This window comes from Lepidochelys olivacea, assembly GCF_965140295.1.
Source record: "Lepidochelys olivacea isolate rLepOli2 genome assembly, chromosome: 4".
NCBI classification, from domain to species: Eukaryota; Metazoa; Chordata; order Testudines; family Cheloniidae; genus Lepidochelys; species Lepidochelys olivacea.
The window spans coordinates 15,256,061-15,282,763 of NC_140414.1; the positions used below are offsets into that span (position 1 = coordinate 15,256,061).

Consider the following 26,703-nt stretch of genomic DNA (forward strand, 5'->3'; position numbering starts at 1 on the left):
TTTAACACGAGGCACTCTAGTTCACCCATCTTATTATTTAGACTTCTAGCATTTGTGTACAAGCACTTTAAAAACTTGTCACTTTTTATTTGTCTGCCCTTTTCTGATGTGTCAGATTCTTTATGTGAATGTTTCTCATCTGATCTGGCCCATACTTTATCCTCTTCCATCCTCTCCTCCTGACTAAAACCTAGAGAATCTCTCTCAATAGACTCTCCTCTAAGAGAAGTCTCTGTCCGATCCACGTGCGCCTCTGCAGCAATCGGCTTTCCCCCATCTCTAAGTTTAAAAACTGCTCTGCAACCTTTTTAATGTTAAGTGCCAGCAATCTGGATCCACTTTGGTTTAGGTGGAGCCCATCCTTCCTGTATAGGCTCCCCCCTCCCAAAAGTTTCCCCACACTAAGCAAAAAGGGTGACCATTTAAAAAAATCCATTTTAATAACAGTACACATGAAATTTACATTGATTTTGTCACCACTCCTCTTTTCCACCATGGATCATATTGAAAGATATTTGCCATTCCGTCTTTAGTTCTGCCATGGATTCCTTTTTTCTCACACTCTGTTCTAGGACAGACACTGACCCTGCCTTCAGAAACAGGGAAGAACTTATCAGCTAGAGAGAAATAGGAGGCAAACAGTCCAACTGTTACCCCAGCTAGTCAGTAAGTCCCTGAATTTTATGGACACGTTGCCTCCTTGGGCTGCTTTGGTTTTCTGCACTGTCTCACAGGGAAATTTTCTATAAGAACTAAAATGCTACCTTTCCTCCAAAAACGGGATTGCATACAAGGGACCTGGTCCCGCAAAGACTTACTCACTTGCTCAATGTTATGCTCTGTGACTAGTCCCATTGACTTCAACAGGGCTTCCCTCAGTGCACAGCGTTAAGCATGTGCTTGCGTTAGTCTTTACAGGATTGAGCGGATAGACTCCGATCCCAGTAACATTACATCCATGGGAGTAGGATTAAACCCACTGCTCTCGCTATATGACAGGGACCAGTCATTAAGGCGACTGATTTGGGGTGCTTCAGTCTTTTGGTGCCCATCTTGAGAGGATTCAACTTTCGCAGGCCCTACTGACTTCAACTGGAGCTGTGGGCACGCAGCACTAATGAAAATTAGGCCCTAGGGGGGTCTCAGCTTGGGCACCCTAAGTTAGTGGCACCTTTTGAAAATGTTGGCGTTAACCTTTTCAGCCTTGTATATGACCTTCTAGAATGGTTTCCAGTTCAACCGGTTATTAAATATGAAATATAAGGGCCTGGTTTTCAGAGGGTCGCAACCCAGCCTCTGATTTTGCACCAACAATCAACTGCAGGTGCAAAATTATGGAGGTAAATTAGCCCATTTAGACAGCCGGTTACCTGATTTCTTGGCACAATCAGCACTAAGGCTGAAGAGAGCCTAAGGGAGTTAGGTATGCCATTGAAATTCAGTGGGATTTGGGTGCCCAAATCCTTTAGACCCCTTGAAAATCTCAGCCCAAAGTACTTTGCCAACTAGTTCACAATCACTTGCATAGGGGGTTCCCTATAAATAGATTCACAGATTAGATCACCTTCCTAGAAAGATGACTTATCACCAGAAGAATCAGATTTGCCCTTTTTGTCTCGCCCTGTGTATTATGCAGTATGTTTGTGAAGCTAAGTTCTGCTACAGTGACTATTCTGCTCGCTGGGCTGAACAAAATGAGTAGGCACCCTCATGGATGCTGGTTTTCATATACTACATCAAACAGAGCCCTGAAATACAGCAGAGCCTCTTGCTGGAGCTCAAGGGCACTGTGTTGCATGAGAGACATCAACTTAGAAATGCATTAAAGTGCCAGTGGTAAGAGCTGAGAGGAGGTTTATTGGTGATGAGAGATTGTGCGCGGTGATGGCTTCATTGACCCCAGATCTTCCAAGGATAGGCTGAAGGTTGGTTTTTTTTTTTGGTCTGGTGTATGAGGTAGCTGAGACTGGTAGCACTGGACTGGATGCAGCTGTCAGCAACCCAGCATTTCCTCTGTTGATTTCTCTCTCCTCTGGTGTATATTACTGACGGCTGGAGGTGGGACGTCATTGATCTAGCAACTTGTCGGCTATCTAGCAAGTGACAGGGCTGCTCAGCTCCCCAGGGGGCAGAGTTAAGGTGAGACACTGGGGAAAATATGGGGATTCACCGGATGCCCAGTGCAGAGCACGTGTGCTTGACACACCGGCACATAGAGCCTCGCAGTAGTGGAACTGCTCCACAGTAGTGAGAAGCAGAGGATTAGGGGGTTTTAAAAGGCACAGGAGAAATGGCTGTTTGAGATGAGGAGTGCAAGGGCTGGCCTGTATCCCAATTCATGCCCAGCAATGGGATACAGACTCTCCTCCCTCCACCCCATCAGGAAGCAAAGTAGAAGCTAAGAGGTTATTTAGACTGTGAGCGCTTTGGGGCAGGGACTGTCTGCTATTCTTGGTTGGCTCTTGGGCACTACTGTGATGCACATGATCAATAAGTACGGTCTCCTGGGTCAAAGCTCCTCCCCCAGGAAGTTCAGCCACATTGGAGGTGGGTGTTCCTTTTTGCTGGTGGGAAGCTCTGTGTGTTAATTACACACTGGCCAAGGATTTCTGTGTGTGGCATAACCGAGTTCACAAGTGGCCTCCCTGGCCATCCGTTGAGTACCTCCAATAGAACGTGCTCAGTGACACAGCCCCATGTAGCGTGGCAGGAGAAGACAGCCCTACCTGCCTTTGGTTCGAACAGGCTTCTGGTGCCAGTAGGGATGGTGCTGTTTAAAGTCAAGTGCTGTGGCCTACTGCTAATGCCCTGTGCTGCCATGGAGTAAACTTTGGTTGATTTCCACCCCCGTGGTGGAGTAATGCAGGAGGCCAGGCACTCGGCAACTGGAGGGAAATGCTGTGGATCAATCACAACCTGTCCAGGTGACTGACGATTTGCGCTGATGGGCTCCAACCAAGGGGGCGTTTTGCTCAGCTAGGAAAACCATGGCCAAGTCATCTGATCCCAGCAGGAGGTGTGTAGCATAGAGGGTGGAAAGCAGGGTTATTCTCAGTCCTGGGTTGAGGATGCAGAATAACCTGCCTTTCCTGGAAGCAGTAGATACACTTTCCTAAGTGGTAAATCAGTCAGCAGTTTGTGCTCCTTGTGCAAGTTTGATTGAGTCTGTTCCTCTCCTTCGACAGGCCAGAGCAATTCAGTTCAGAGACGAGTCACTGAGCGGTAGGAATGTCACCACAAGCTAAGCCGGCGCTTGCTTTGGACAGTAAACGAAGCATAGACTGGTAAAGAGTGTTGTGGAGTTCCTAGCTTGTGTACCCAGCCTGTGCAGTTTAACCCACTTGTGACTCCTTCAGAGGCCAGTTTTTGCGGCGATCCAATCCCGATAGTAAGTCACTCGTGTGTAGACGCCAGGTTTATTTTTTTTAGCACATTCGTCTCCCCAGCTCACTATTCCAACAAGGAACCAGACTCCTCTTCTATCTTCAGTGACCAGAGGGCCACCAGAGTCACCCTACAGGGGAGAGAAAGGTGGAATTCAGCAGGAAGAAACTGAGAGCAAAGCAGGTGGATTTATTTAAATATTAAAGCAAATCTTAAAGCCAATTGTTCAAATTCATTTACTACATAAGTAACATCACACTTGAGAATAAGGTCACAGGCTGCTGGCTGGTGGGTAAGTTATTTCTGGTATTCCTGAAGGACTTTTTCTACCAACTTCGCTGATAGAAGCTATATCTTCCCCTCTCAATATATGCAAGGTGAGCAGAGGAGCTATGTATTCTTTCATCCTCTGGCGGGAGACTTACTCCAATAGTATGGTGTCATTTTATCTTTACACAACAATAAATGAAGAAACATACAGGCATGCCGGGGCCCAGATAATTATGTAGATTGGATACACACAACGTGCAAGCCTTGGCTACATATACACGCGGCTGCTCTGGCCGGGTTCTATTGGCTTCTAAATCATGGAATACAGTGAGCACCACTGGAAGGCTCACGAACTATTTTAAGGGATATTACCCTATTCCTAGCCACTAACACGTGCCTTTTAGGAGTCAGTTAAAATCCCAGCTTTGAAATGGACGACTTCATTCACTTAGCCCAACATTTTCAAATCTAGCAACACAGAGATTTGTGCTGGAAATGGCCCATCTTAATTATGCACATTGTAGGGAGAATGGTCACTTTGGATGAGCTATTACCAGCAGGATAGTGAGTTTGTGTGTGTGGTTTTTGGGAGGGGGGTGAGAGAACCTGGATTTGTGCAGGAAATGGCCCAACTTTATTATCATGCACATTGTGTAAAGAGTTGTCACTTTGGATGGGCTATCACCAGCAGGAGAGTGAATTTGTGTTGGGGGGTGGAGGGTGAGAAAACCTGGATTTGTGCTGGAAATGGCCCACCTGATGATCACTTTAGATAAGCTATTACCAGCAGGACAGTGGGGTGGGAGGAGGTATTTTTTCATATTCTCTGTGTATATATAAAGTCTGCTACAGTTTCCACGGCATGCATCCGATGAAGTGAGCTGTAGCTCACGAAAGCTCATGCTCAAATAAATTGGTTAGTCTCTAAGGTGCCACAAGTACTCCTCTCCTACCTTAGGCACCGAAATGAAAGAGACCCGTTTTTCAGAAGTGCTAAGCACCCAGAGCTCCTTAATGTAGCAAACCGGATGGTCTCGTGCCCTCTGTGAATCCATCTACTTTTACGTAGATGCCTAAATACCGATTTAGGGCCAACATTTTCAAAAATAGCAGCCTAAATTCAAGCTCCTGTATCCTTACTGAAGTCGTTCAATAGGTGACGTGATTTTCAGATGTTCCTAGCACACAGCAGCTACTCTTGACTTCAGAAGGAGCTGTTGGGTACTCAGCACTTTTGAACATCAAATCAACTACTTAAGTGTCTAAATAAGGCTTTAGGAACCTAAACGTAGGCACTGAGGTTTGAAAATCTTGACCTGATGGCCCTTTCCCTCTTCATTGGTTTCCCCATCTGTAAAAGAGGTGTACGAATTCATACTGACCTAGCCTACAGGAGCACTGTGAAGATTCAATTAATGTTTATGAGCCTTTTGACAATTAAACAGGGTAGATATTTTTGTAATTATCATAACTAGCCAAAGTGAATCCATTTAGGATAAATGAAATAAGTCCTCTCAAACCAGTCAGCTAGCCTGTGGAAATTCACTGCTGCAGAAGGTCTTAGAAGGTCAACTACTGTAGCTGGAATTATCAAAGGACTGGGTAATTCTATGCCCAGCAATAACACCTGTTTCCATGCATGCTTTGATAAAGGTAAACTACGCCCACACTCCAAATTGATCACCTGCCCGGGGGACAGGAATTAATTCATTGGTTCCCAATATAACAGTGGTCAGATCAGCCAATCTTATATAATGGGCTAGCCCCAGGATCCGCAAGTGAATGCAAGTATTTATTCATGTAATTACAAACTTAAAATACATGTTTTAGATTGCAAGCTCTCTATGGTTTGGCCCCTATCGTTGAATGGGTTTCTCTAGCGCCTGGCAAAATGGGGCCCTGATCTTAACTGGAACTCCTGGGTACCACTGTCAGCCCAATACTAAAAACAGAAGGTGGGATTTTCAAATGCACTCAGCCCTGGCTTAGCTCTACTCCTGCTGGCGCCAATGGGAATATTCTCATGGACTCCAGGGGTGCAGAGCTAGGCCAGCACTAAATGCATTTGAAAATCCTGTTCTAAGCTGCCCTCCTAACAGCTGCAGCCAATCCAGCATTGGTGCATCTACCAGATCACAGAGTATACTGCACTGCAAACTGGAATGTGCAGGGGACGATGATCCTCAGTGTTACTCAGACCCACAGGACAATGGAGATGCCGCTGTCGATTGTGATTGTGATTAAACAGCCTCAGTAGAAATCAACCTTCACTGCATTTATTGAGAAGATGGTCAATGTCATTGTGTGTCCACCTCAAACATATGTTGGTGAAACCTTTATACCTATCACACCCTCATGTATATACTCTCTCTTATAGATATATATACACACACACACAAATTATACACACAGGGCCAAAGCCTCACCTGCAGTAAATCAGCCTAGGACTGCTGAAGTCAACGGAACTATGCTAATTTACACCATCCGAAAATCAGGCCCCTACAGTTTTGTCATTACAGTTGTTCAGGGTACATGCCCCATGTTCACTATTGCAAACCCCCACCCCATGGGCACAGAACCTCGCTCCCCCTTCCACCCCGCTGCCCGATCTTCCCTCCCTCCACCCTGCCCCAGCCCCGGCCAGAGCTCAATCTTCCCTGCCTCCGTGGCCCTGGGGCTGGAGAAGTTCTGTGCCCCCCAGTGATTACGGGGCGGGGGGGCTGCTTGCCCCCTCTTGAGCACGTCCCTGCCCCACCCCCTTATAGTCTCCTATTTCTTTCTTTGCGTCATCCCTGGATTTTTACAATCTCCAAAAATAGCAATCTGCTATCATGGGTCTCTTTGGTGCAGATATAAGTAATGTGCTCTGAAGTTGTGGATTGTAATAGACTACCCCTTCCCTCCCCAGCTCCCACAGGAGCTCTGTAAATCAGAACCCTGAGCTGGACGCCGGTGTAGTCTGTTAAAATGCGTATGTTCAGAGACCACCAGGCGCAGGGAAGTATCTGTCTGCAGTTCTCACGCTGATCAGTTCTCCGCATTGATATTAGACCTACCTGGCAAGCATCTATTTCCCCCTCCAAGTATCCAGCACACACCATCCCAGGAGCGATGGCCCCATTGTACACTTCTGCTCTATTGCAAATGTTCGTGTCTATGATCTTCACTTCCGCTTGCCGGAGATTATTAATGCTTGAACCTAAAATGGGAAAGAAAGGATTTAGAATTTACAAATGGGTTCTACAAGCCAAGGCCTGGGGGGAGCAGGAGGAGCTAACAAATGCTCAGCTTCCATTTCAGCGCCTAAAGGAAGTGGCCAGGTTGACACTTTGGGAAGAGAACAGTTTATCCTCCTTCAGCCTCTCACTTGCCCCAAACCCAGCTGCCTCTTCAGCATCCATCCCCACAGGGCGCCTTAATCCAAGTCCCCCACCCCATTCATTTTTTGACCTCACCCCTCTAATATAATGGACACAGGGATTTCTGGTGCCGAGGTCCCAGCTGTGCACTGTGGGGAGTTAATACATGTCTGTGAGATCAGAAAGCCCCAATGAGAATATGGTTTTGGACAATCCATGATTACAGCGAAAGTCTAATATAGGTATAAACCAACAATGCTCTTAAGGTTTAGCGTTAAGTCCCACTGGTGTCAATCTGTCTTAAAGTTAAGCATGTGCTCAGTGGTTAAGTGAAGAGAACTTCTAGGGCAAATTTAAAGGTTCTGGAAGCTAGATAACACCAAGCCGATGCCAGATGTATAAACAAAGTCAATGGGACAGAAAGGAAGCTGGTGACTGAATGCATGAATGAAATGTGCTTAGCCTTGCTAATGGCATAATCAGCAACGGGGGACTCTTTTCTCGTCCTTGCACTAGTGGCTTGCAGCTCTGCCATGTCCCAGAAAATGCCGAATACAATGAACTGAGCCAACCTGCATATAACACGCAGATGCTCAGCCTGGTAATTGATTTGAAGGTCGGATGGGACCATTCTGATCACCTGGTCTGACCTCCTGTAAAACTTCACTCAGTGACTCCTGCAGTGGAAAGAATTATTCTTTGAGCCCAACAGCTGCTGGTCGAGCGGGGGTGTCTCGTTTAGAAAGATATCCAATCCCGATTTAAAACCTTTGTGTCAGAATGAATGTCCCACTTCCTTTGGTAAGCTGTGCCAATGGCTAATTAGCCACCAGACTAATCAGATAAGAAATCACGTTCACTTGCATAATGAACTGAAAATGAACTAAAAACATAACGTCATGGGAGGGCTCTTTGAGGAGACACTCACCTTCATTCCGTAAAGCGCCCCATCCCGTGACAAAGCAGGTAGTGTTATGTGGGAAGACGTAAAATTCCTCGGGGAGACAGACCATGCGAATGACATTTGTAAATTCCACGGGGGAGGAGAGCTGCACAACAGCGATGTCATAATTGTGGTTTTGAACGGCATCAGAGTATTTTTCATGAATGATGATGTTGCGGATGGATCTTCTGCTTTGCGGAGGCCTTATGACAGTTCCAAAGCTAGCCGTCCACCTACTGGGATTCTGTTGTCTGAAAGAGATACAAGATTAGATCACAGGCATACACAGACAATTTTTCAAAGAGCTCAGCTCCCAGTTAGGCACCCAAATGCAGAGCTACATGTGTTGGGAAGCACAGAGCTTGGCCAGAACACTGCTGTGCTCCAGCAATCCCCTGAGGGATGTTGCCAGCTGGTATAAGTTAGAACAGCCCCAAGGTTGCTCTAACTTGCACTGGTGGCTGAATTGACACCGAGCAGCCTGAGGGCTGGGCGGAATTGAAAGGTAGAATACAGCCATCTTTGACTTCCACCACCTCTCAGGTCTCTTCCCAGGCACAGCTCAGAGCCAAACTGAAGGATCAGAACCTGGATACATCTAGGGGTTCTGTTTTGGTTCCAAATGTCACAGAATTCCAGATTGGTGTCTGTAAGGGCACACAGTCTTTTACAGCATCCTTTCTCCAAGCTGGGATCTTACCCTCTAAAGCAGTGAGCTGCAGTTATAAGCCACGTGTTACTGATCAGCGTTGCACCGCAGCGGTGGATACCACTCAGCTGAAGACTAGCCTGCCATGGCCACTCGCCAACCTGGGCAGAGATGCCTCCCGTTATTCTGTTTGCGTAGGAAAGCGATTTACTTGTTCGTATCCCACAACCTATCAAAGAAAGGACCGACTTAGCTGGACTGCTCCCCAGGAAAGAAAGACAGGCTTTTGTTTGGTGTATGTTCCCAGCATGCTGAATACAAATGGCTGCTTGCATTTTGTTAGTTATAACATAGCTGTCATCAAATGAACAGCATTCAGATAAACAGATATGACACCACAGCTGCACTGATATTCAACCACAGTCACACAGGGTGAGATTTCACACACACACACACACACACACAATATTAGGCACACAGAAGACATACATAGTCAAGTATAATGACAACAAAAACCAAACAAACAATCTTAAAATAAGAATGAACCAAAATATATTGTATTTATAATTATGCCATTTAAATAACCACCCCACCCTTGTATCTAGATGTAAGCAGAGTCAGGATGAGCTCCACCCTGACATCTGGTGGCGAGTCTTGGTGGGTTGTGGAAAAGAACTTCAGGGGCTGATCTCATTTGCATAGGCACACACCCCCTGCCTGTAGGAGCCCCAGTTTCTCTGTTAGTGGGGCAGGAATAAACTGTTATTATCCTGATTATGTGAATCAAGGAGAGTGGAACTGTACTTGGCCTTTTGTTATGATGGAGGGACTCACCATCAACTAAGCAGCACTCGCTAGGCAAGGGTCATGGGTTCCAACTCCCAGTGAATGGAGAGAGGCTGGGGACAGGTATTAATATACTTGGTGGTATGGGCCCCTTGGTGAGGGCCTTACATGCTAATTGCACTTCCTCCTGTCTCCACTGTGGCATATCAGAGCTAATTTTGATTCTATGAGGAGTCTAGTTACAGGCTGCTGAGCTGAATTCACTTTGGGCTAATGGTGTACCAGCACTGAGGCTCCCCTACTACAAACTGAAATCACAAAAGAGCTGAACTGACTAAGAGCTGAAATCACTGAGCGTCGTGTTAAGTAGTGGGGGAGCCTGAAGATATATTGTGGAGCAGTTTGTGGGACGGCTGGCAGAGCGGAGCGGCTGGTGGAGCGGAGCAGTTTGTGGGATGCCTGAAGCAGCTCATGGGGTGGCTGGCAGAGTGGAGCCCCATGGAGAGGTGGGGCCATCAGCTTTCGACCACGTAAGGTGCCCCTTTACTCTCCACCCCCATCTCCACCCAGGTTGGGAGGTAAAACTCTGCAGATAAACTTTCGAACTCTGGGGCTCCCCTGACCAGGGACAGAGACTTTTGGGTCATTGGACTTTTGGGACTTTGGGTGATTTTGGGTTGCTGAACTCAAGGACCAAAGGGAAAGGACACGCCCCAATTTGCTTGGGGTGGATTTTTTGCTCATGGGTTGTGTTATGAATCCTGTTGGTGGTGTTTCCCCAACATAATGCCACATTGTTTCTCTCTGTTATTAAAAGGCTTTCTGCTACACTCAGACTCTGTGCTTGCGAGAGGGGAAGTATTGCCTCTTGGAGGCGCCCAGCGGGGGTGGTATATATTTGTCCCAGGTCACTGGGAGGGAGCTCGAGCCAGTTTTGCATTGTGTTATTGGAATGGATCCCCTAGATACTGAACCGGGCCCTTGTTGCTGCCAACTCTGACGGGCAGAAGGGTTACATAAACATATTAATCCTCCCATCTAGCTGCATAAAGAAAAACAACATTATTATTATAAATAATGAGAAGATCTCTTAAAGAATAGTAAAAACATTTAAAAACTAAATACATATCTAAATCATAACCCAGAAGTAAAACACAGTTGCAGGTAGGATTAATCTGTATACATGGATTTAACCAAAATAAGCTAAACTCCGTCTACTATTGCCCATTTCCTGTAAGGTCAACATTTGTCTGGAGGATGTAATAAATATGGATTTTTGTAGAGATCTATTAAAGTATATTTTGTACAACTGATTGTGTCAGGTCTTGAACTGAGCAAATAATTGATTTTTAGATTTGGGGACTGAACTAAATATCCACTTCGATGAGAAACAAAACCAAAATATTTTCAAAATTTTTCATCAACTCAAAAGATGTGTTTGAATCAATAACAGACCTGAAATGTTTTTGTCGATTCAAAACTTTGTTTTTTAGTTTTTGTTTCAATTCAGCGGATTTGGGGGGGGGGGGGTTGGTTTTGCTTTGGGAGGGGGGAAGAGGTCTGACAAAAGTGGGAATTTTCTGAAATATTTTTATGATTCCTATGCACGCCTCAGTTTGCCTCTGTACTTTGCATTGCTACCGAATGGCTACACAAGAGTTAAAAAGCTGCTCTTGGGGCAAAGCAGGAGACATAAAGTGTTATGTCATGTAACAGTCTGGGGTGGAATGAGTGGGTCGGTAAAGGACTGGCTGAAACCGACACATATCAATGGCGGGTTCACAAAGATAACAGAAGCCCCAAGAACTGAGCAACTGACACTTATCCAAGGGACGCCCTGGCAGATGGAACTCAGCATAGGCCTGCAGGAACTGGACAGAGAAGTGTCATGGGGCTGAGATAAGGGCTGGCTTTTGGGAGAGAGACGGCAGCTCTCACTTGGGACTGACAGAGAGAGATGGCAAGCCAGAAGGACTCCCTGGCAGCTTTGCTGGGTGGAAAGCTGGCTTGGCCAGAATGGACTCTGTCTATTTCTCCGTGCTAACCTAAGGACTTGCCAGTGCTGTGTTCGAGGTGACTAATAAATCCTACTCTGTTTTGAAAAGGCTGCCTGGGGTCACAGCAAATGTTTGCTGAGGTGCACTGGTCCCTGAAGAGTGTGAAAGTCTCAGACCAGGAGTCTATCTCAGCTGGTCTCGCTAGGCAGAGCTCATGATGTGAGGCAGGAAGGATGAGCCCAAAAGCTCAGTCTCTGAGGTGGTGAGGCCATACGGCCAACCCTTGTGGGTCGACCGTCTGGCTGACTGACAGGTTTCCTCCAAAGGGCTATTTAAAAGCTGGCTGCAGCACAGATCCGGTGGACGGAGTTCACCCTTTTTGCATATTATCTTAATTGCCCAAATTTGAATTTGAAATGCCATTTCAAGATGAAAAGTCAGAACAAAACAACAATCTGAAATGAAACATTTCTTTGAATTTTTTTCCCATTGTTTTCCCAGCCACAAGTATTTGTTGACCCAAATTCACAAATAATTTGGGAGCACGGAGGGCGGGGGGGGCTGGAGGGAAGGGCATTTTTTGACAAAAAAAACTATCGGTCGAAAATGTTTTGCCCAGCTCGAGTCAGGTCACGTTTAACTTAAAATTCAGGTGTTATAAGAGCACGCCTTTGTAAAATGAACAGGAATGTTTTCATTATGGTTTTTTAAATGGAAATTGCAATGGAACTCTTATTAAACTGTGTCTGCAACCTCAATACTGCAGGATAGCCAGATGGTGGAATTGAATGGAACCCAATTCTAAAGAAGAGTGAAACTGACTAGTCTATCTTCATTGCCTAAGCTTAGCAAAAGGCAAAAAGCGACGTAAATTAGATGCTTAATATTCTTTGGGTTTAAATCCTATCGGGAGTCCTGAGTAACTGATGTAAAGATTACGTCTAAGTGCCTGACTTGGCCTTCTGTACTCCTGGAGTGCTAGCTAACTCTGCAAGTCATTCACTAGTGAGCTCTATGCCAACTGCAGAGTCACGTACTGCTCAACGGGAGTGAAGTCAGGCCCCAGAATAAACCACTGCTCACAGACATTGTCCCTTTAAACTTATGCCTGTAGAAACACATGCCTGAGGCAACAGAAGGCTCTTGCACCATATTGTGTAGCCAGAGGTAACCCTGGGCAGAGACGCTTTCAGCAACAGTCTCTGTACAGTATGAAGATGGTGCCAGAGCTCCGTCAGCCAGTGGTTCAGACCTGAGACCCCATCTCCAAGTACCACAATAGGCCTGCCTTGCCGAGAGGCACCGGGGTGCAAAGAATGGGGCAATGAACTAGACAAGCGTTCAGGTGACCTGGGTTCTAGTCCCATCTCTGCCACTTGCCTATTGTATGACCTAAGTCACTTTACCTCTGTTTCCTCTCTCTCCTTGTGTCGACACAGACAAAGACCTGCCTCTTAGTCTGTGCTTGTACAGCACCCCACACAATGGGGCCCTGATCTCAGCTAGAGCCTTTAGCCCCTGCTGCAATACACAACAGCAACAGGGGTCTGGGTGATCCCCAAATAAAAGCTATGACCTCAGCCTTTTCTCTGTGACCTGTGTAAAGGCTTGGCTTTCTCTTCCTCCGCAGTGAAGCTATATTTGGTCCCACATCCTCTATGTCTAAGTGTGCCCCCTGAACATCACCTTTCCCATTGTCCCCTAGACCTCAGTCAGGTACGGTATGCTGCGGGTCAATGCCCAGGGTAGAATGCTGACATCTCCAGAGCATGCATCAGCACCGGTTATGTAAAAGCTGCCAGCCCAAGCTGAACTGGGGCGGCGGGGCCAAGGTTGGTCACTCTGTCCTCGGAGTCACTGCTCAAGGCTTGACTGAGAGTTCTCACGGAACCGAGAGCAAATGCGGCACTAGCATCAGGGAGACGCATTATCAGTCCAGGGTGAGCACTAAGCCCTTCACGAAACCAGAGTGCTCTGCCTGAAAGAAGACATCGAGGCCTACTGCTGTCACTCGGGGGCTGCACCTTTACCACCGGGAGCAGGAATGGGCCTGGGGCAATCGGAGGCTTCAGTCAGTTGCTCCTGGAGGCTGGTTGTATACCGGGTGAGAAGTGGGATGCTCAGCGCTTTGCTGGCAGTAATTACAAACCAGGGAGGAGCTGTGTCAACCACCAACAGGGTATGCACCATGGCAAGCAGGACTTCAAAGCCTTGGGCCCTCCAGCCATCTCAACGCATAAGGTCTAGCTGACACCTTAGGATGTGCCAGGGTGAGCAGTGTAGATCCAGCAAGCAGTGTATATACAGATGCTCATGGCTGGATCTGCAGAAGTGCTCAGTACCCAGAAGCTCTTATCAGCATCTACCTGGGACTCAGAACTGTGGGCAACTCCCCCTGCAGAGAGGAGACCATGTCGACATTTGTGAACCAATCTCAGAGCTGTCTGGTCCTTTTCGAGGCAGCCGTATCTGCTCAGGAGAGGCACAGTCCAGTCTGCATTTGGAACTGGAGCTGGCTGGGAATTTTTCAGTGAAACTTCTTTTCCTTTGGAAAATCCTGATTTCTTAAAACCAAAACGTTCATCAGGGTGTTGTCTCAGGTCCAGGATGGAATTGCTATGGGTGTGAGACACGAACCCCATCACCACCCCAGAATAACCAGGGGCATGATGTTTAGAGCCAGGAGCAGCAGAAACTCCGTAAAAGTGTGTGTTGGGGGGCACTGGCATCCAAACTGTGGCCCCCGCCCGTTCCCCCAAGATCCCGCCTTCCGCTCACTCCTTTCTGCCTCCTCTCTCCCATTCCTCACCCTTACGGACAGTAAGAAGTGGGAGGGCTATGTCTTTCCACTCTTAAAAGTGATGGGGCCATGACCCCCCCTGGCCGCCCCAGTTCTGGCACCCCTGAATAGGGCAGTCAGCTGGGACGTGGGTGACTCGGATTCTAGTCTGTGCTCTGCCAGATATAGATCAGAGTCTTGAACCCACATCCCAAGGGAGTGCCTGGACCACCAGGCTGTTGGCTATTCTGGGGTGCTGCCCCTCTCATTTGTTTCTGAAAAGGTTCAAGAAGCCTTGGTTTCATTCCAGTGCAGAACAGGAAATCCCACACCATTTTCATGGGATGGGAAAACCATTTCTTGCTCAGCTCTATGGGGAACAGCTCTCAAAGTCAGAATATAAAACCTGTCCAGGCAGTACAGTGCCATCCAAAGCCGGGCGGAAGCCAAGGCTCCAAGGAGGAGCTGAAAATTCTCAGGACATCTGTGGTGGTGCAGTCATCAGCCTCAGTCAGCACGAACATGCAAGTCCCAAGGGCTGGGAATGCCTGTCCGGTGGACTGACCCAGCTGGTACCCAATGTCAAGCCACTAAACAAGGTAGAGTTGTTGTGGGGAGCAAGGTGGACGTGCATCTACTGCAGCCAGTTGTAGCTAATCAGTGGAGCTCCTTCACGACCAGAGTCGGAGAGGAACCAGCAGCTGGAGCAACAGGGGATGCCTCCACCCCACTTCAGGGACGGCGATGGATCCAGCAGTGGTAGGATAGCCACCTTGAAAGCTCTCACCTTGGTCACACACAGCAGCACGGTACGGTAGCTAGATCGCCGGACAGAGGCATGTTCTCCAAAGGCTAACCTCTGCAAAAGATAGATCCCTGTGGGGACAGATAGCTCCAGGCAGGTAGGTCCATGCCTCTCAGGGGAGTGTTCATGATGGCACCTCACCAGCAGGTGGCCTACACCTCCACATATTTGTATGAGCAAAACAAAAATACTTCCCTCCCCCTCCCCCAACAAAGTTTTAGGAACAAACAAGCAGAGTGGCAGGCTTCCAGCACAGAGGAGCGTTTCCCCAGGCGGCAGCAGGGAGGAGGGATGAACCAAGCAATCAAAGCAGCAGAGTAAAGGACTCTCCCACCATCACTGGGATGGGTGGGGAATTATGAGCCATCACAGCTCTTACATACCATATCTGTTAGCTAGCTCAAGAGCTCAGGACCAGGACCTGCATCCCAGCACGTACATGAAACACGGTGCTGCGAATGGGATCTGTCTGCAGGCACTGTGTCCTGAAAACCTGTATGGCAGGTACGTCCGTTCTTTTCCATTACTGCAGAGTCCCCGAGCTAGTAACTATGCACAATGGAGAATAAAACCTAGTATAGAACTGCGAAAAATGACACTGTCAAGTCCATGAATTGTGAACAGCTGGGAACTACTTCAACCATAGTTACTGAAATTGCAACACCCCACCTAACTACAAAGAGATGTGCCAATAGTCTAACTACAATGCTGAATAATAATATGGCATAAAGACAATCAAGTCCAAAGGCTATGGGCTTGATGCAAAGTCAGTGGAAGTCTTTCCGTTGACTTCAGTGAGTTTTAGATCAGGCCCTATTGATGCAATGTATACCGTACATTTCCTAGCTAGGGATTCCTGCAAATAAATCCTTCACTTCTTGAGTCAGCAGGTACAAATAATATCGGTTACATTTGTCGCCAGAAGAAAATCAATCTCCCTGTCCCTCGTGTGATTATTAATGGCTAGTGTGACAAAGTTCCTCCTCTACCTTGGTGGGTCTTGCACTTATTGGCGGATTTGCTCACCTCGGAGATTCACGGCAGCCCTCAGTTTGGCCATTTTCGTGAACCCACAGTCCAGGTCAATTCCTCCTGTGTCTGACCAGGAGCTGGGAGGTTTGGGGGGAACCCGGGCCCGCCCTCTACTCTGGGTTCCAGCCCAGGGCCCTGTGGACTGCAGCTGTCTAGAGTGCCTCCTGGAACAGCTGTGCGACAGCTACAACTCCCTGGGCTACTTCCCCATGGCCTCCTCCCAACACCTTCTTTATCCTCACTATAGGACCTTCCTCCTGGTGTCCGATAATGCTTGTACCCCTCAGTCCTCCAGCAGTATGCCTTCTCACTCTCAGCTCCTAGTGTCTCTTGCTCCCAGCTCCTCACACACACACCACAAACTGAAGTGAGCTCCTTTTTAAACCCAGGTGCCCTGATTATCATAGAATCATAGAATATCAGAGTTGGAAGGGACCTCAGGAGGTCATCTAGTCCAACCCCCTGCTCGAAGCAGGACCAATCCCCAACTAAATCATCCCAGCCAGGGCTTTGTCAAGCCTGACCTTAAAAACTTCTAAGGAAGGAGATTCCACCACCTCCCTAGGTAAGCCTGCTTTAATTGATTCTAGCAGCTTCTTGATTGGCTGCAGGTGTTCTAATCAGCCTGTCTGTCTTAATTGTTTCCAGAAAGTTCCTGATTGTTCTGGAACCTTCCCTGTTACCTTACCCAGGGAAAAGGGACCTACTTAACCTGGGGCTAATATATCTGCCTTCTATCACTCTTCTGTAGCCATCTGGCCCGATCCTGTCACACTAGAATGTGCTTGGATCCTGTTTTTAAACACTACAGTTTGACTGGAACACTGAAGAATGGATCTAGGGCTGGGAGGCACTGAAAATATATGCCAGGGAGTAATTTTGGCTTATGTTTAGCAGAGATCAGGGCCCCTAGAGATTGTGCCAGGCCCTGTACAAACACAGAAAGAGTCCCTGCCCCACAGACCTTAGGGTCTAAACAGACGAGGTAGACAGACTGGGAGACAAACAGTATTATTATTATACATATTTTATAGGGAATCGAGGTCCAGAGAGATTAAGGGGAAGACTTACAGACTTACTCTCACACTTAACGTTAAGCATGGGGGTAGGCCCGTTGAGTGGATGCTGGGGAAGCCCTACAGTCAGAGGTTGGGAGGAGCAAAGGGCCATCTCTCCAGACCCCCTCTAAGGCCCAGGAGAAGAGGAAAGGAGCTAGCCAACATTCTGGCATGAAGGCCACCCCCTAACACATCTAAACGACCAGGCGAAAGAGCAGCAATGGCAGCTGGGAGGAGCAGCAAGGACCAAGAAGGCCTCCTGACTCTTCTACATGTCCAAGAGGCAAGAAGCAGGACACTTTCTCTCTTTCATCAGCACTAAAGTCACCTGCCTTCTCTTAGGGGAGACCTCTCAGGAGCCCACAGCCACCAGGAGACGCAAGCTTGTCACCGTGGAAAGCTTGTCCCTACTTCTTCCTAAACAACACAGGTCATCCCCTGTGGCTGAAATGGAGGTAAGTCCCCATGTAGACAATGCCTAGGTACTTATATGGCCCCCGCATCACCCCTCTGTCCAAGCACCTAGTCCTACGAGCCCTACAGTGCCAACCCAGCTACAAGAAAGTGAGCTGATTTCTCTTCTGCCTCATGCATCCTCAACAGAATTGTTACCTGAATTTCAGCTGTGTAATCCCCTTTCCGGGTGCCAGGCTGACCTGCAGATTTTATAGCACAGTCAGTCAGAAGAATCACCTTTCTGCTTGTAGACTGAGCACACGTCATGTAGAAATCACTGAAACCCAGAAAGCATGACATGTCTCTAAGGACCATTAATAAACGGCTTGTACTTACAGTTGTTGAAAAGGTGTTCTCCATTTTCCTTCTTCATCCCTGAAATGAAACACACAGCAGACAGTCAGAACAGCTCACACTTACTGTCCCAGTTGATCAGGGTGGATTTCCTTAAAGTCCTTGCGGGACATAAGTGATGATTGTTTTGGAGCGCTGCCGGGAGTATTGTAATAGGAGACCAATGAGCATGCCTTACTATTTGTGGGGATTTCGCAGTTAGTAAGTCTATTTGGGACTTGATTAGGCTACTGTGGGGTTCCCCAAAGTACAAGCCCTCAGATAGTCACTTGGCTTGAAGAGCGATCTTGGATGGAGTGTCTGTAAGTGCTGGTCTAAAGTAACCCTGTAAATGCAACCAACTGCAAAGATAAGCATGGTATAAAACCCTAAATGGATTAGTTTAGACAAGATAAGGCTGGAAGTCACTGACATCATCATTTGCTGGATCCAAGTTGTAATCAGCTACTGATCTTTCTTCTAGAAAGTTTACATGCTAATCTAATGAATGGACACCCCTATTTGCTCTCCCTCATAATACTAGAACAACAGGGCAATCAATTACATTAAAGGTGGCAAATTTAAAACTGATACAAGAATTCCCCCACCACACACACATATAATGCACAATTAATCTGTGGAACTCATTGCCACATGATACCACTGAATCCAGGAGTTTAGCAGTATTCCAAAGAGGGTTAGAGCCATTTATATGTATAATGAGACCATGCAGAGGTATATTAGATAGGAAACATACATAAGGGACATAATCTCCTCTGATTCAAGAGATTAACTAACCACTAACTGCCTGGCATAAGGGGAAATTTTCCATACAGACAGATTATTCCATAATGCTTTGTTACAGTAATTCTTCCTCTAGAGCATCTGATATTTGCCACTGTTGGAAACACGATACTGGGCTAGATGGATTCCTGACCTGATCCAGGGCAGCAATTCATGTGGTCCTACAAGTTACACAATATGACTAGTGTAATTATCCTGACATTGTTTATGTTGAGGCCCGGATAACCAAGAAAAGCAATTGAAAGATAGCCACTGTACTTCACAGCTATAAAGCTGATCAGATTATGTCTCAGTGTTGCCATTTAAAAAGTAACCATTGCCTGTAATTAGATCATTAAAAAAACTTATCTGGTTGCATGCAACATGTCAGCACAATTAGTTATTTAAACACCCTTGCCAACACCTCACCTCTCAGTATAAAAGGAGCATAATTCTCATTGTAAGCAATCAGACACCCATATGGGAGTGTTACTGTCCAGTGAGAAGGAGAACTACACTCCAACTCATTGCGGGGGGGGGGGGGGGAAGGGAGGAGCAAATCTCACATGCTGGCCCAGTGGAGTCACTGGCTTCTCTGCTCCGCATGCAAATGTTTCTTCTCTTCCAAGGAGGGCCATGAGGAAACCACGTTAACTGTGTCCAACTCCATTCCTTGGAGGCATTCCATCCATTACAACAGAATGGTGGCTGGCTGTCATCTTGGCCTGGGAAGACCCCAAGATCCAGCAAGCACGGAGTCTGACCCAGTGCTCCTGCATTGTCATGGTTACTCCTGATGCTTCCACATACCCATACGGCCTGTACCTATCTGCAAGGGATAGTCTAAAATAATGTGGTGATGAAGTGGGGTGGGTGACTCTAGCCCATTAGGGATTAAAGTATTCTTCTAAAACCCTTGATTCCTGTTCCGAGGAGACATGCTTAGATGTGTATTGCTTTATCACAGGACGGAGGGATTGGGTGGCTCCAAGCATGGGGCTGGCTGGGAGTAGGGGGAATGGCGGCACTTCATAATGGCACAGGTATTTACGTCTTCTTTCCACCCAGGCATTCACCCTGAACAGGGGGCGGTTCCTCCCCCACAGGAAGAAAGAATAAATAAAGCTCAGCCTGATTCACATGCCAAGACAAGAGCCTAATGTGTTTTTTGGAAGTGTCCTCAGCCTTCAGCAACACAACAGAGGGAGCAAGAAGAGTGGGAAACGGAGATCCTTAAAGTGACAGATCTGAAACATTTGTTCTGTCAAAATTATAACACCATTACTTCTAAAACCAATGGAAGATCTTGCTTCACAATGTATCTGCTTTAAGAATATTCTCTGAAAAGTATTTAAAAAACCAGCTTCTCAGATTAATCCTATTTTCCAGCTTTTCCCTAAAATAAAGGAATCTTCTCAGAGAGTACAAAATGGTCCAACTGCAACATTTGCTGCCTTCTGATAAGCAATCAATCGGACCCCCATGGGGAATATTATGGTCCACTGAGATCAAGAACTAGGCTACAAAACTCATTTAGTAGGGGACTGTCAATAAAGCAGGCAGGAAATTTTTTGATGAAATATTTTTAGATGAAAAATGCCAGTTTGTCAAAAACAAAGCTTTGTGGGACAGGGTCAGTTCTGGCAACTCTCCCACTGTGAACACTTCTGGAAAAAAGGGTCAAAATTGTCAAAAGCTTTTGCTTCAACATTTTCTAAAAACGAAAAATTCTGGTTTTCGGGTTCAAAATAAGTGTTTCAAAAAGTAAACTAATTAGACTAAAAAAAGAGGGGGGGGAATCAAAACTGAAACCAAATATTTCAATTGACCCAAATCCAACTCTTTGTTTGTTTACCAAAAGCTGAGTTTGACTCTTCATCCTGATTCAAGATAGGAAAATGTTTTGAACTCTCAAAATATATTCATTAGATGAGAAAACAGTTTCTTGCCCAGTTCTGTCAGATGATAACAGTGAGGACAGAAAAATAGGGGCCCTTTTGTGGAATACTGCCAGTTTTGCATCTTTTTAATAGTGTGACAGCTTTATATTTGGGCACCTGACCACAGAGTGGAGAAGTGACCTTTTATTCATTTGAGTCCACACCAAAATTCATTTTTTTCTGTGGCAGGAGACGAAGGACACAAAAACTATCTTCATTCAATATGGAGTTGGATTCTGGGGCTAACTGTGGGGGAAAACAAGTCCAGAAAGGTTTCAGAGTAACAGCCGTGTTAGTCTGTCTTCGCAAAAAGAAAAGGAGTCCTTCTGGCACCTTAGAGGCTAACCAATTTATTTGAGCATGAGCTTTCGCATCCAATGAAGTGAGCTGTAGCTCACGAAAGCTCATGCTCAAATAAATTGGTTAGTCTCTAAGGTGCCACAAGTACTCCTTTTCTTTTTGCGAAGTCCAGAAAAGAAGCTGCAAAACAGGAGACATAAAGTGAACCAACAGGAACACTCTTCCAGAATTTCCTGCACCATTGGTTTAGAAAATTTCAAAGCAGAAGCAAAATGCTCTGAAAACAAAGGAACCTGGAGCCAGAGTTTTTGCTGCTGTAAATCAGTGTAGACCCACTTACTTCAGTTGGGTCACACTGATTTATGTCTACTTAGAATCTGGCCCACTGACTTCAGTGGCATAAGGTAAAGTTGCATCAGCTGGAGATCTGGCCCATGTTTGTATCCTTGTTATAGCTTTATAGTACCCTTCCAGGTTGTCAGCTGATGAGGGTGACAGGGCTGTTTTGGGAAGAGGGAAGAAGGAAACAGCAGGGACTCACATCAGCGCTATAAAACAAATCACATTGCACAGAGGAAAGGGATGGCCCGAGCAGCAAAATCAAGGAGAAAAGGGAAAGCTCAAGAAACTTGCCTGAGAGTTGAAAAGTCGAGGGGTCAATTTCCAAGCCCTCGGTGTTTGTCTGCAGCCGCCTAAGCAAAATGCTCTTGATTCTTTCCGAGAAGGCCTTTCTGTTATCGTTTGAGGCGAATTCAAACATCAGCACAAGCTCCACCACCACTCCACTGGTATCTGGGCTGCAAACCAACATGACATTAAAGACCGAGGTGAGTGAGCACATTTGCTATTTGTCTTCTCTTTCTACATGGCTTTAGTTTTCATTAGGTCCTCTGGGCCTTACTTGGGGACTGACACACAATAGAAGACAGGGGGATGGGAAGGATCTAAGCAGCTAGCAGGGGATTTTGACTGAGCTCATCCTGTCAGAGTGATTGGGGAGGTCAGTGGGAATCTTGCCAAGAGCAAAGAAAAAGACAGGGGCAAAGGATGATGTTAAGGAGAGCAACATCTGAGGGTGGTGGTGAGGGTGAGCTCAGCACACGACCATGTGGATCATGGTCACAGGGTGACATATGGCCATTGGAACCACGGAGCAGTAACCAGAAGAGGTTTGTGCCCAACAGCTCTGACTGAGGCACCTGGATTAAGTGTGCTGAAGGATGGAACTTCCACCACTTCCCTTGCAGCCTAAATTCACCCTTTCCGAGTTTCACCCGTTGCTCCACAGCACTCTGTGGTTCCCCTCCTTCCTTAGTGACCATGCCCTGGATACGCTCCCCAGCCATTAGTCGGCACTGAATGAAGCTCCATGTATTTAACTCTTTCCTACTTTCCTTGAAAGCCAACCCCCCTCCAGCAACTTCACCACTTCTCTAGCTCAGCACTGAACTCCCTCCCAATTGTCAGTACCTGTGTGGTAACGAAGCGCCTGGACACGCTATTCCCCCAGTGCTCATATCAGTACCACACGGTGTCATCTGTGCTATAGAGCAGCCATAGTCTGCAGCCTGCCTCTCCCATGACGCTGCCTCTGGGTAAGTTATTCAAACCTGCATGGGCTTTTCTTGTTTTTGCACTGCTCTATCACCCTGCATGCACCTCTCCACTTATGAGCATCTGATATAAGGTTCACTGAACCCACTCCTGGGACATCGAGAAGAGAAAGATCCTGTTACTCTGGGCCCTTTGCAGAGCAATCTGGAGACCTTGAACTGGGTCAGGTCCCACTAGAGCTCTCTGCTCCTCTTGGGTCAAGTGGATACCTTAAGTGCTCAATCTTGGCTTCTTGGGGCCATAAAGACACTGTTGTGGGAAAGACAGAGGCACTGGGCCTTCCTCTGACTCCCCCTGCCCTGCCCCCTGTGCAGACACTTATACCAGCTCAGCATGGCAGCCTTTCACACCCATTTTGCACAGGGGTAAGTGACAGCAGAACGGGCAGGGGGCAGCCATACCCCCAGTGACTGCAAACCGTGGAATAGCCTCCAGGCCAGCATCTTGCTGCTGAAAAGTCCTGGTTGATGGCAACAGGATGTGTTTCCCCTGCCCTCCTGCTACCCCAGACTGGGAGAAAGGTTCATCCGAGTGAACCTCAAGTAGGAAACAGACCCGCTGAGGAAGAAAGCGGCATTTCATTTTACATACCGCAGGTTGACGACATGGGACCTGATGTACTTCTTATTGAAAATGGAGGCTCGAAATGTATTGGTCACCTGTTAAAAGGAGAGAAAATGTTTGTGAAACAATACAATCGGGTGTAACAGCAGCGCACTCTCAGCTAAGGCATTCTGTTTGGAGAGCATCCAGAATACAAGACTACAGTGCTCAGGCTCCTAACTCTATCAAAGCCCAAACTTTTTGGCCTGAGGGCCACATCAGATTTCCGAAATGGTATGGAGGGCCGGTTAGGGGAGGCTGTGCCTCCCCAAACAGCCAGGCGTGGCCTGGCCCCCAATCTCTATCCGATCCCCCCTGCTTCTCACCCCCTGACTGATCCCACAGGACTCCTGCCCCATCCAACCCCCGCTCTCCCCTGACGGGCCCCCCTGGGACTCCTGCCCCATCCACCCGCTCCCTGAATGTCCTTCATTTGACCCAAGAGTCTTGCTTTCAAAGAACCATCCAACTGGCACGGTGCAGTCACAGCCTCCGGACCCCTGCCCCATCAAACCCTTCCTCTCATTCCTGACTGCCCCCCTGGGACCTCTGCCCCATCCAAACCCCCCCCCCTCCTTCCTGAATGCCCCACCGGGACCCCTGCCCACATTCAACCCCGCTGTTTCCTGCCCTCTGACCGCCCCGACCTCTATCCACACACCCCCCCCCGAACTCCCCTGCCCTCTATCCAACCCCCCTGCTCCCTGCCCCCTTACCGCGCTGCCCGGAGCGCCCGGACAGGCAGCCGCGCCGCCCGGCTGGAGCCAGCCCTGCCACGGTGCAGCACAGAGCACCGGGTCAGGCCGCCGATGGAGCCCAGAGCATGGTGCCGGTGGTGCAGTGAGCTGAGGCTGTGGGGGAGAGGGAGCAGCGGGGGAGGGGTCGGGGGCGAGCCTCCCGGGCCCGGAGCTCAGGGGCCGGGCAGGAGGGTTCCAGGGGCCGGATGTGGCCCGCGGGCCGTAGTTTGCCCACCTCTGCCATAGATGAATGTCCTTCATCCGACCTAAGAGTCTTGCTTTCAAAGAACCATCCAACTGGCATGGTGCAGCCACAGCCCATTCACAGAGCTGACGAGGTTCACTGTACTCAGCTTAACCTCGTTCGAACACATCACAGAGTACAGGGGAGAGCGAGCGCAGTGTTCCCATCAATCAGGGCCCCCCCCCCCCCCCCGACGGGTTAGTGAGTTAGGGGATGGCTGCCCTGAGCTATGAATTATGTGCTTTCCGCTCAACAGGAGAGTGTCCACGTGTTGCTTCTGTTCCCATATTCTCAACCGCGTACCCACCCCAGCAGCTGCAGAGAACATATTTGGCCAATTGGCTAGCATTTCATGCCCCCCTGGTTTCTGGCACTGAGATTCAATAGTGAGACACTGATCGGGACTGCACCGTCTAAGTATTCACACAGCACCAGTGTTGGGCTTGAGCCAAAACTCAGTGAAGCCAGTGGAAAGAGCCACACTGATTCCAACGGGCTTTGGATCAGGCCCTCAGTTCCCAAAGCGCTGTTCCAGGATGTCCCAGGCTTGCTGGAAACGAAGTGGTAGTAGCTGTTGTAAGAATACACACATTAAAGATTGTGAGGCACTTAAATACGACTGAAATGGGGCCAGAAAAAGGCCTCAGACAGACAGAATGCCATCCTTTCTATTGGATTATCTTAGCCTGCTTTATAAGCCTTAATGAATTAACCCTGTGAAGGAGGAATTATCATTCTCATTGCTTCCACTGGGAAACTAATGCATGAAGGAATTGAGTGACTTGGGTCACACACCAGATGAATTCCAGAACCAGGAACTGAATGCAAATTTCCTGATTCTTAGCCCTCTTCTTTACCCCCAAGACTATCCTTCCCTTTGGATGGAGCCTGGACACTACGGCCTGGAGTAGAACAGCATCTCATTCCAGTCACGTAACCCAGGACTCTCAGGGACATTCTTGGGGGGAGAAAGAACAATTCTGACTTACCAGCATCTCGATGCTTGTGCTCAGGTCTCTGTATTCTTTTGAGGTGTGCTTGTCAAACTCACGGTTGTACTGGACATTAGTGATTTTAAAGGTCCCATTGTAAAAGTACATATCCTGATCTATAGAGGCAGAGAGAAGCAACGGTCAATGCCTAGGTTACCATTTGGAGATAGGTAGCATGGCAGAGCTAGGTAGCAGATGTCATGGCTCCCAGGCAGGCAGAACAGGACTCTGGGTTTCTGGTTCTAATCTCACTTATTCCACGTCAGTGGAGTTACATGGACTAGATTTGCAGCTGAGCTCTGCTCAGTGCTGTGGGCAAAGGGGGCTCTAAGCCACCTTTAGCTCCTCCAATCCTTGGGCAACCAGAGACTCGCTTTTGTCTTCAGTGTTAAGCTGCTCGAAGGTAGGCCAGCTGCAATAGAGCCCTTAGGGACCACTCTGTCAGCCAGGGATTGGCAGCATACAAGACACACAAGCCACATACCCGTTCCGTCCCAGCACAACCCTTCCCCTCTGCTCCATGCCCTGCTCTGGGATGTCCCTATCCCCAAGAGGGAGCAGTACAGGCAGCATAGAGCTGGCTACACCACCTTGGACTTCCCTGCGCAAGGCTCTGGTCCACAGAGCGGATTCGACCCAGGGTATTGCATCCGAGCCTACATTGATTTCCAACTCTGAAGCAAGACAGCAGAAGGCACTGTGCATCACAGAACCAGAGCTACAGAGTGACTGGAGGCTTTCCCAGCCAGCTTTATCCACCACTCTGGACAGGATGGGCCACGTGCAAAGTTTATGAATTCGCAATCTCCTTTGAACTAAATGTTGCTCCTTTAGCTGAAGCAGTAGGGGCTTTTGCTTTTGGATCCAGACATCCTAGGTTCAGTCCTTGAAGACAACCCAGTCAGGGACATCATTACATAAAGCACTAAAATAGGAACATAATCCTGCAGTGGCTGGATGCTAGTAGACCTCGGACTTACTGTGATAACTGTCCATCAACTGCTCTACCTGGACCCCAGCGGAGGAGACAGAAATAGAATGGACAGAGATTTTAAATCCCTACTTTAGACAAATGGCTGGTTTTTAAGAGGTGTTTTTAGGAAAGTGCTAATTACACCCTTAGCATGGGATTAAAAGGTCCTAAGTGGGCTTACATCCTGGGGTGAATTCCATCCTTTGTACAACACACAAAGATCACAAGAGTAAACTCCCAGCACGTACAATTCACCAAGACTGTCACACTTACCAAAGAGCAAAAAATAGACAAGCAGACCGATGACTAGTGCCAGAAAGAACACGACTGCCAGAACAATAAGGGCTACCTTCCATGGTTCCAGAAGTTTCATTCTTGTGTCCAGCTGGGTCAGCCTAAGAAGGGGGGAGAAAAAAAAATCAGACTTTGTCATAACTATAATAATGATCCCTGAGCCAGATTGTCTGCGCAGGTAAATTGGCTCAGCTCCATTGACTTCAATGGAGTTACGCTGCTTTACCTGAGCTGGAGATCTGGGCAGTTACCTTCACACACCCCACCTTCTGACGGAATAGCAACAACACTGTGCTTAGCCAGGAGGATGGCTACATGGGTGCATTGGGCATTTCTGCACTCAGAGGAGGCATAAAGGAGGCTCCAGGCGCA

The 26,703-nt window shown here is 47.7% G+C and overlaps 1 protein-coding gene and 1 long non-coding RNA gene across 2 annotated transcripts in view; one reads left to right on the forward strand and one right to left on the reverse strand.

Moving 5' to 3' along the window:
* Positions 1 to 1,167: 1,167 nt before the first annotated feature.
* Positions 1,168 to 26,703, reverse strand: part of LOC311520115 (transmembrane protease serine 11A-like) — a 49,565-nt gene continuing 24,029 nt past the window's right edge. Inside the window, exons 2-10 of the mRNA XM_084627355.1 lie at positions 26,311 to 26,432; positions 25,062 to 25,180; positions 23,080 to 23,147; positions 21,508 to 21,671; positions 17,855 to 17,893; positions 8,657 to 8,834; positions 7,942 to 8,207; positions 6,711 to 6,853; positions 1,168 to 3,514 (exon numbers count right to left, since the gene is read on the reverse strand). Of these exons, the coding sequence (XP_084483481.1) occupies positions 3,353 to 3,514; positions 6,711 to 6,853; positions 7,942 to 8,207; positions 8,657 to 8,834; positions 17,855 to 17,893; positions 21,508 to 21,671; positions 23,080 to 23,147; positions 25,062 to 25,180; positions 26,311 to 26,410 (1,239 nt within the window). The 5' untranslated portion in view covers positions 26,411 to 26,432 and the 3' untranslated portion in view covers positions 1,168 to 3,352. The remainder of the gene's footprint in view (positions 3,515 to 6,710; positions 6,854 to 7,941; positions 8,208 to 8,656; positions 8,835 to 17,854; positions 17,894 to 21,507; positions 21,672 to 23,079; positions 23,148 to 25,061; positions 25,181 to 26,310; positions 26,433 to 26,703) is intronic.
* Positions 15,402 to 19,779, forward strand: LOC311520098. Its single transcript, XR_014711492.1, has 3 exons — positions 15,402 to 15,476; positions 17,405 to 17,517; positions 19,703 to 19,779. It is a non-coding gene; the product is annotated as an uncharacterized lncRNA (long non-coding RNA).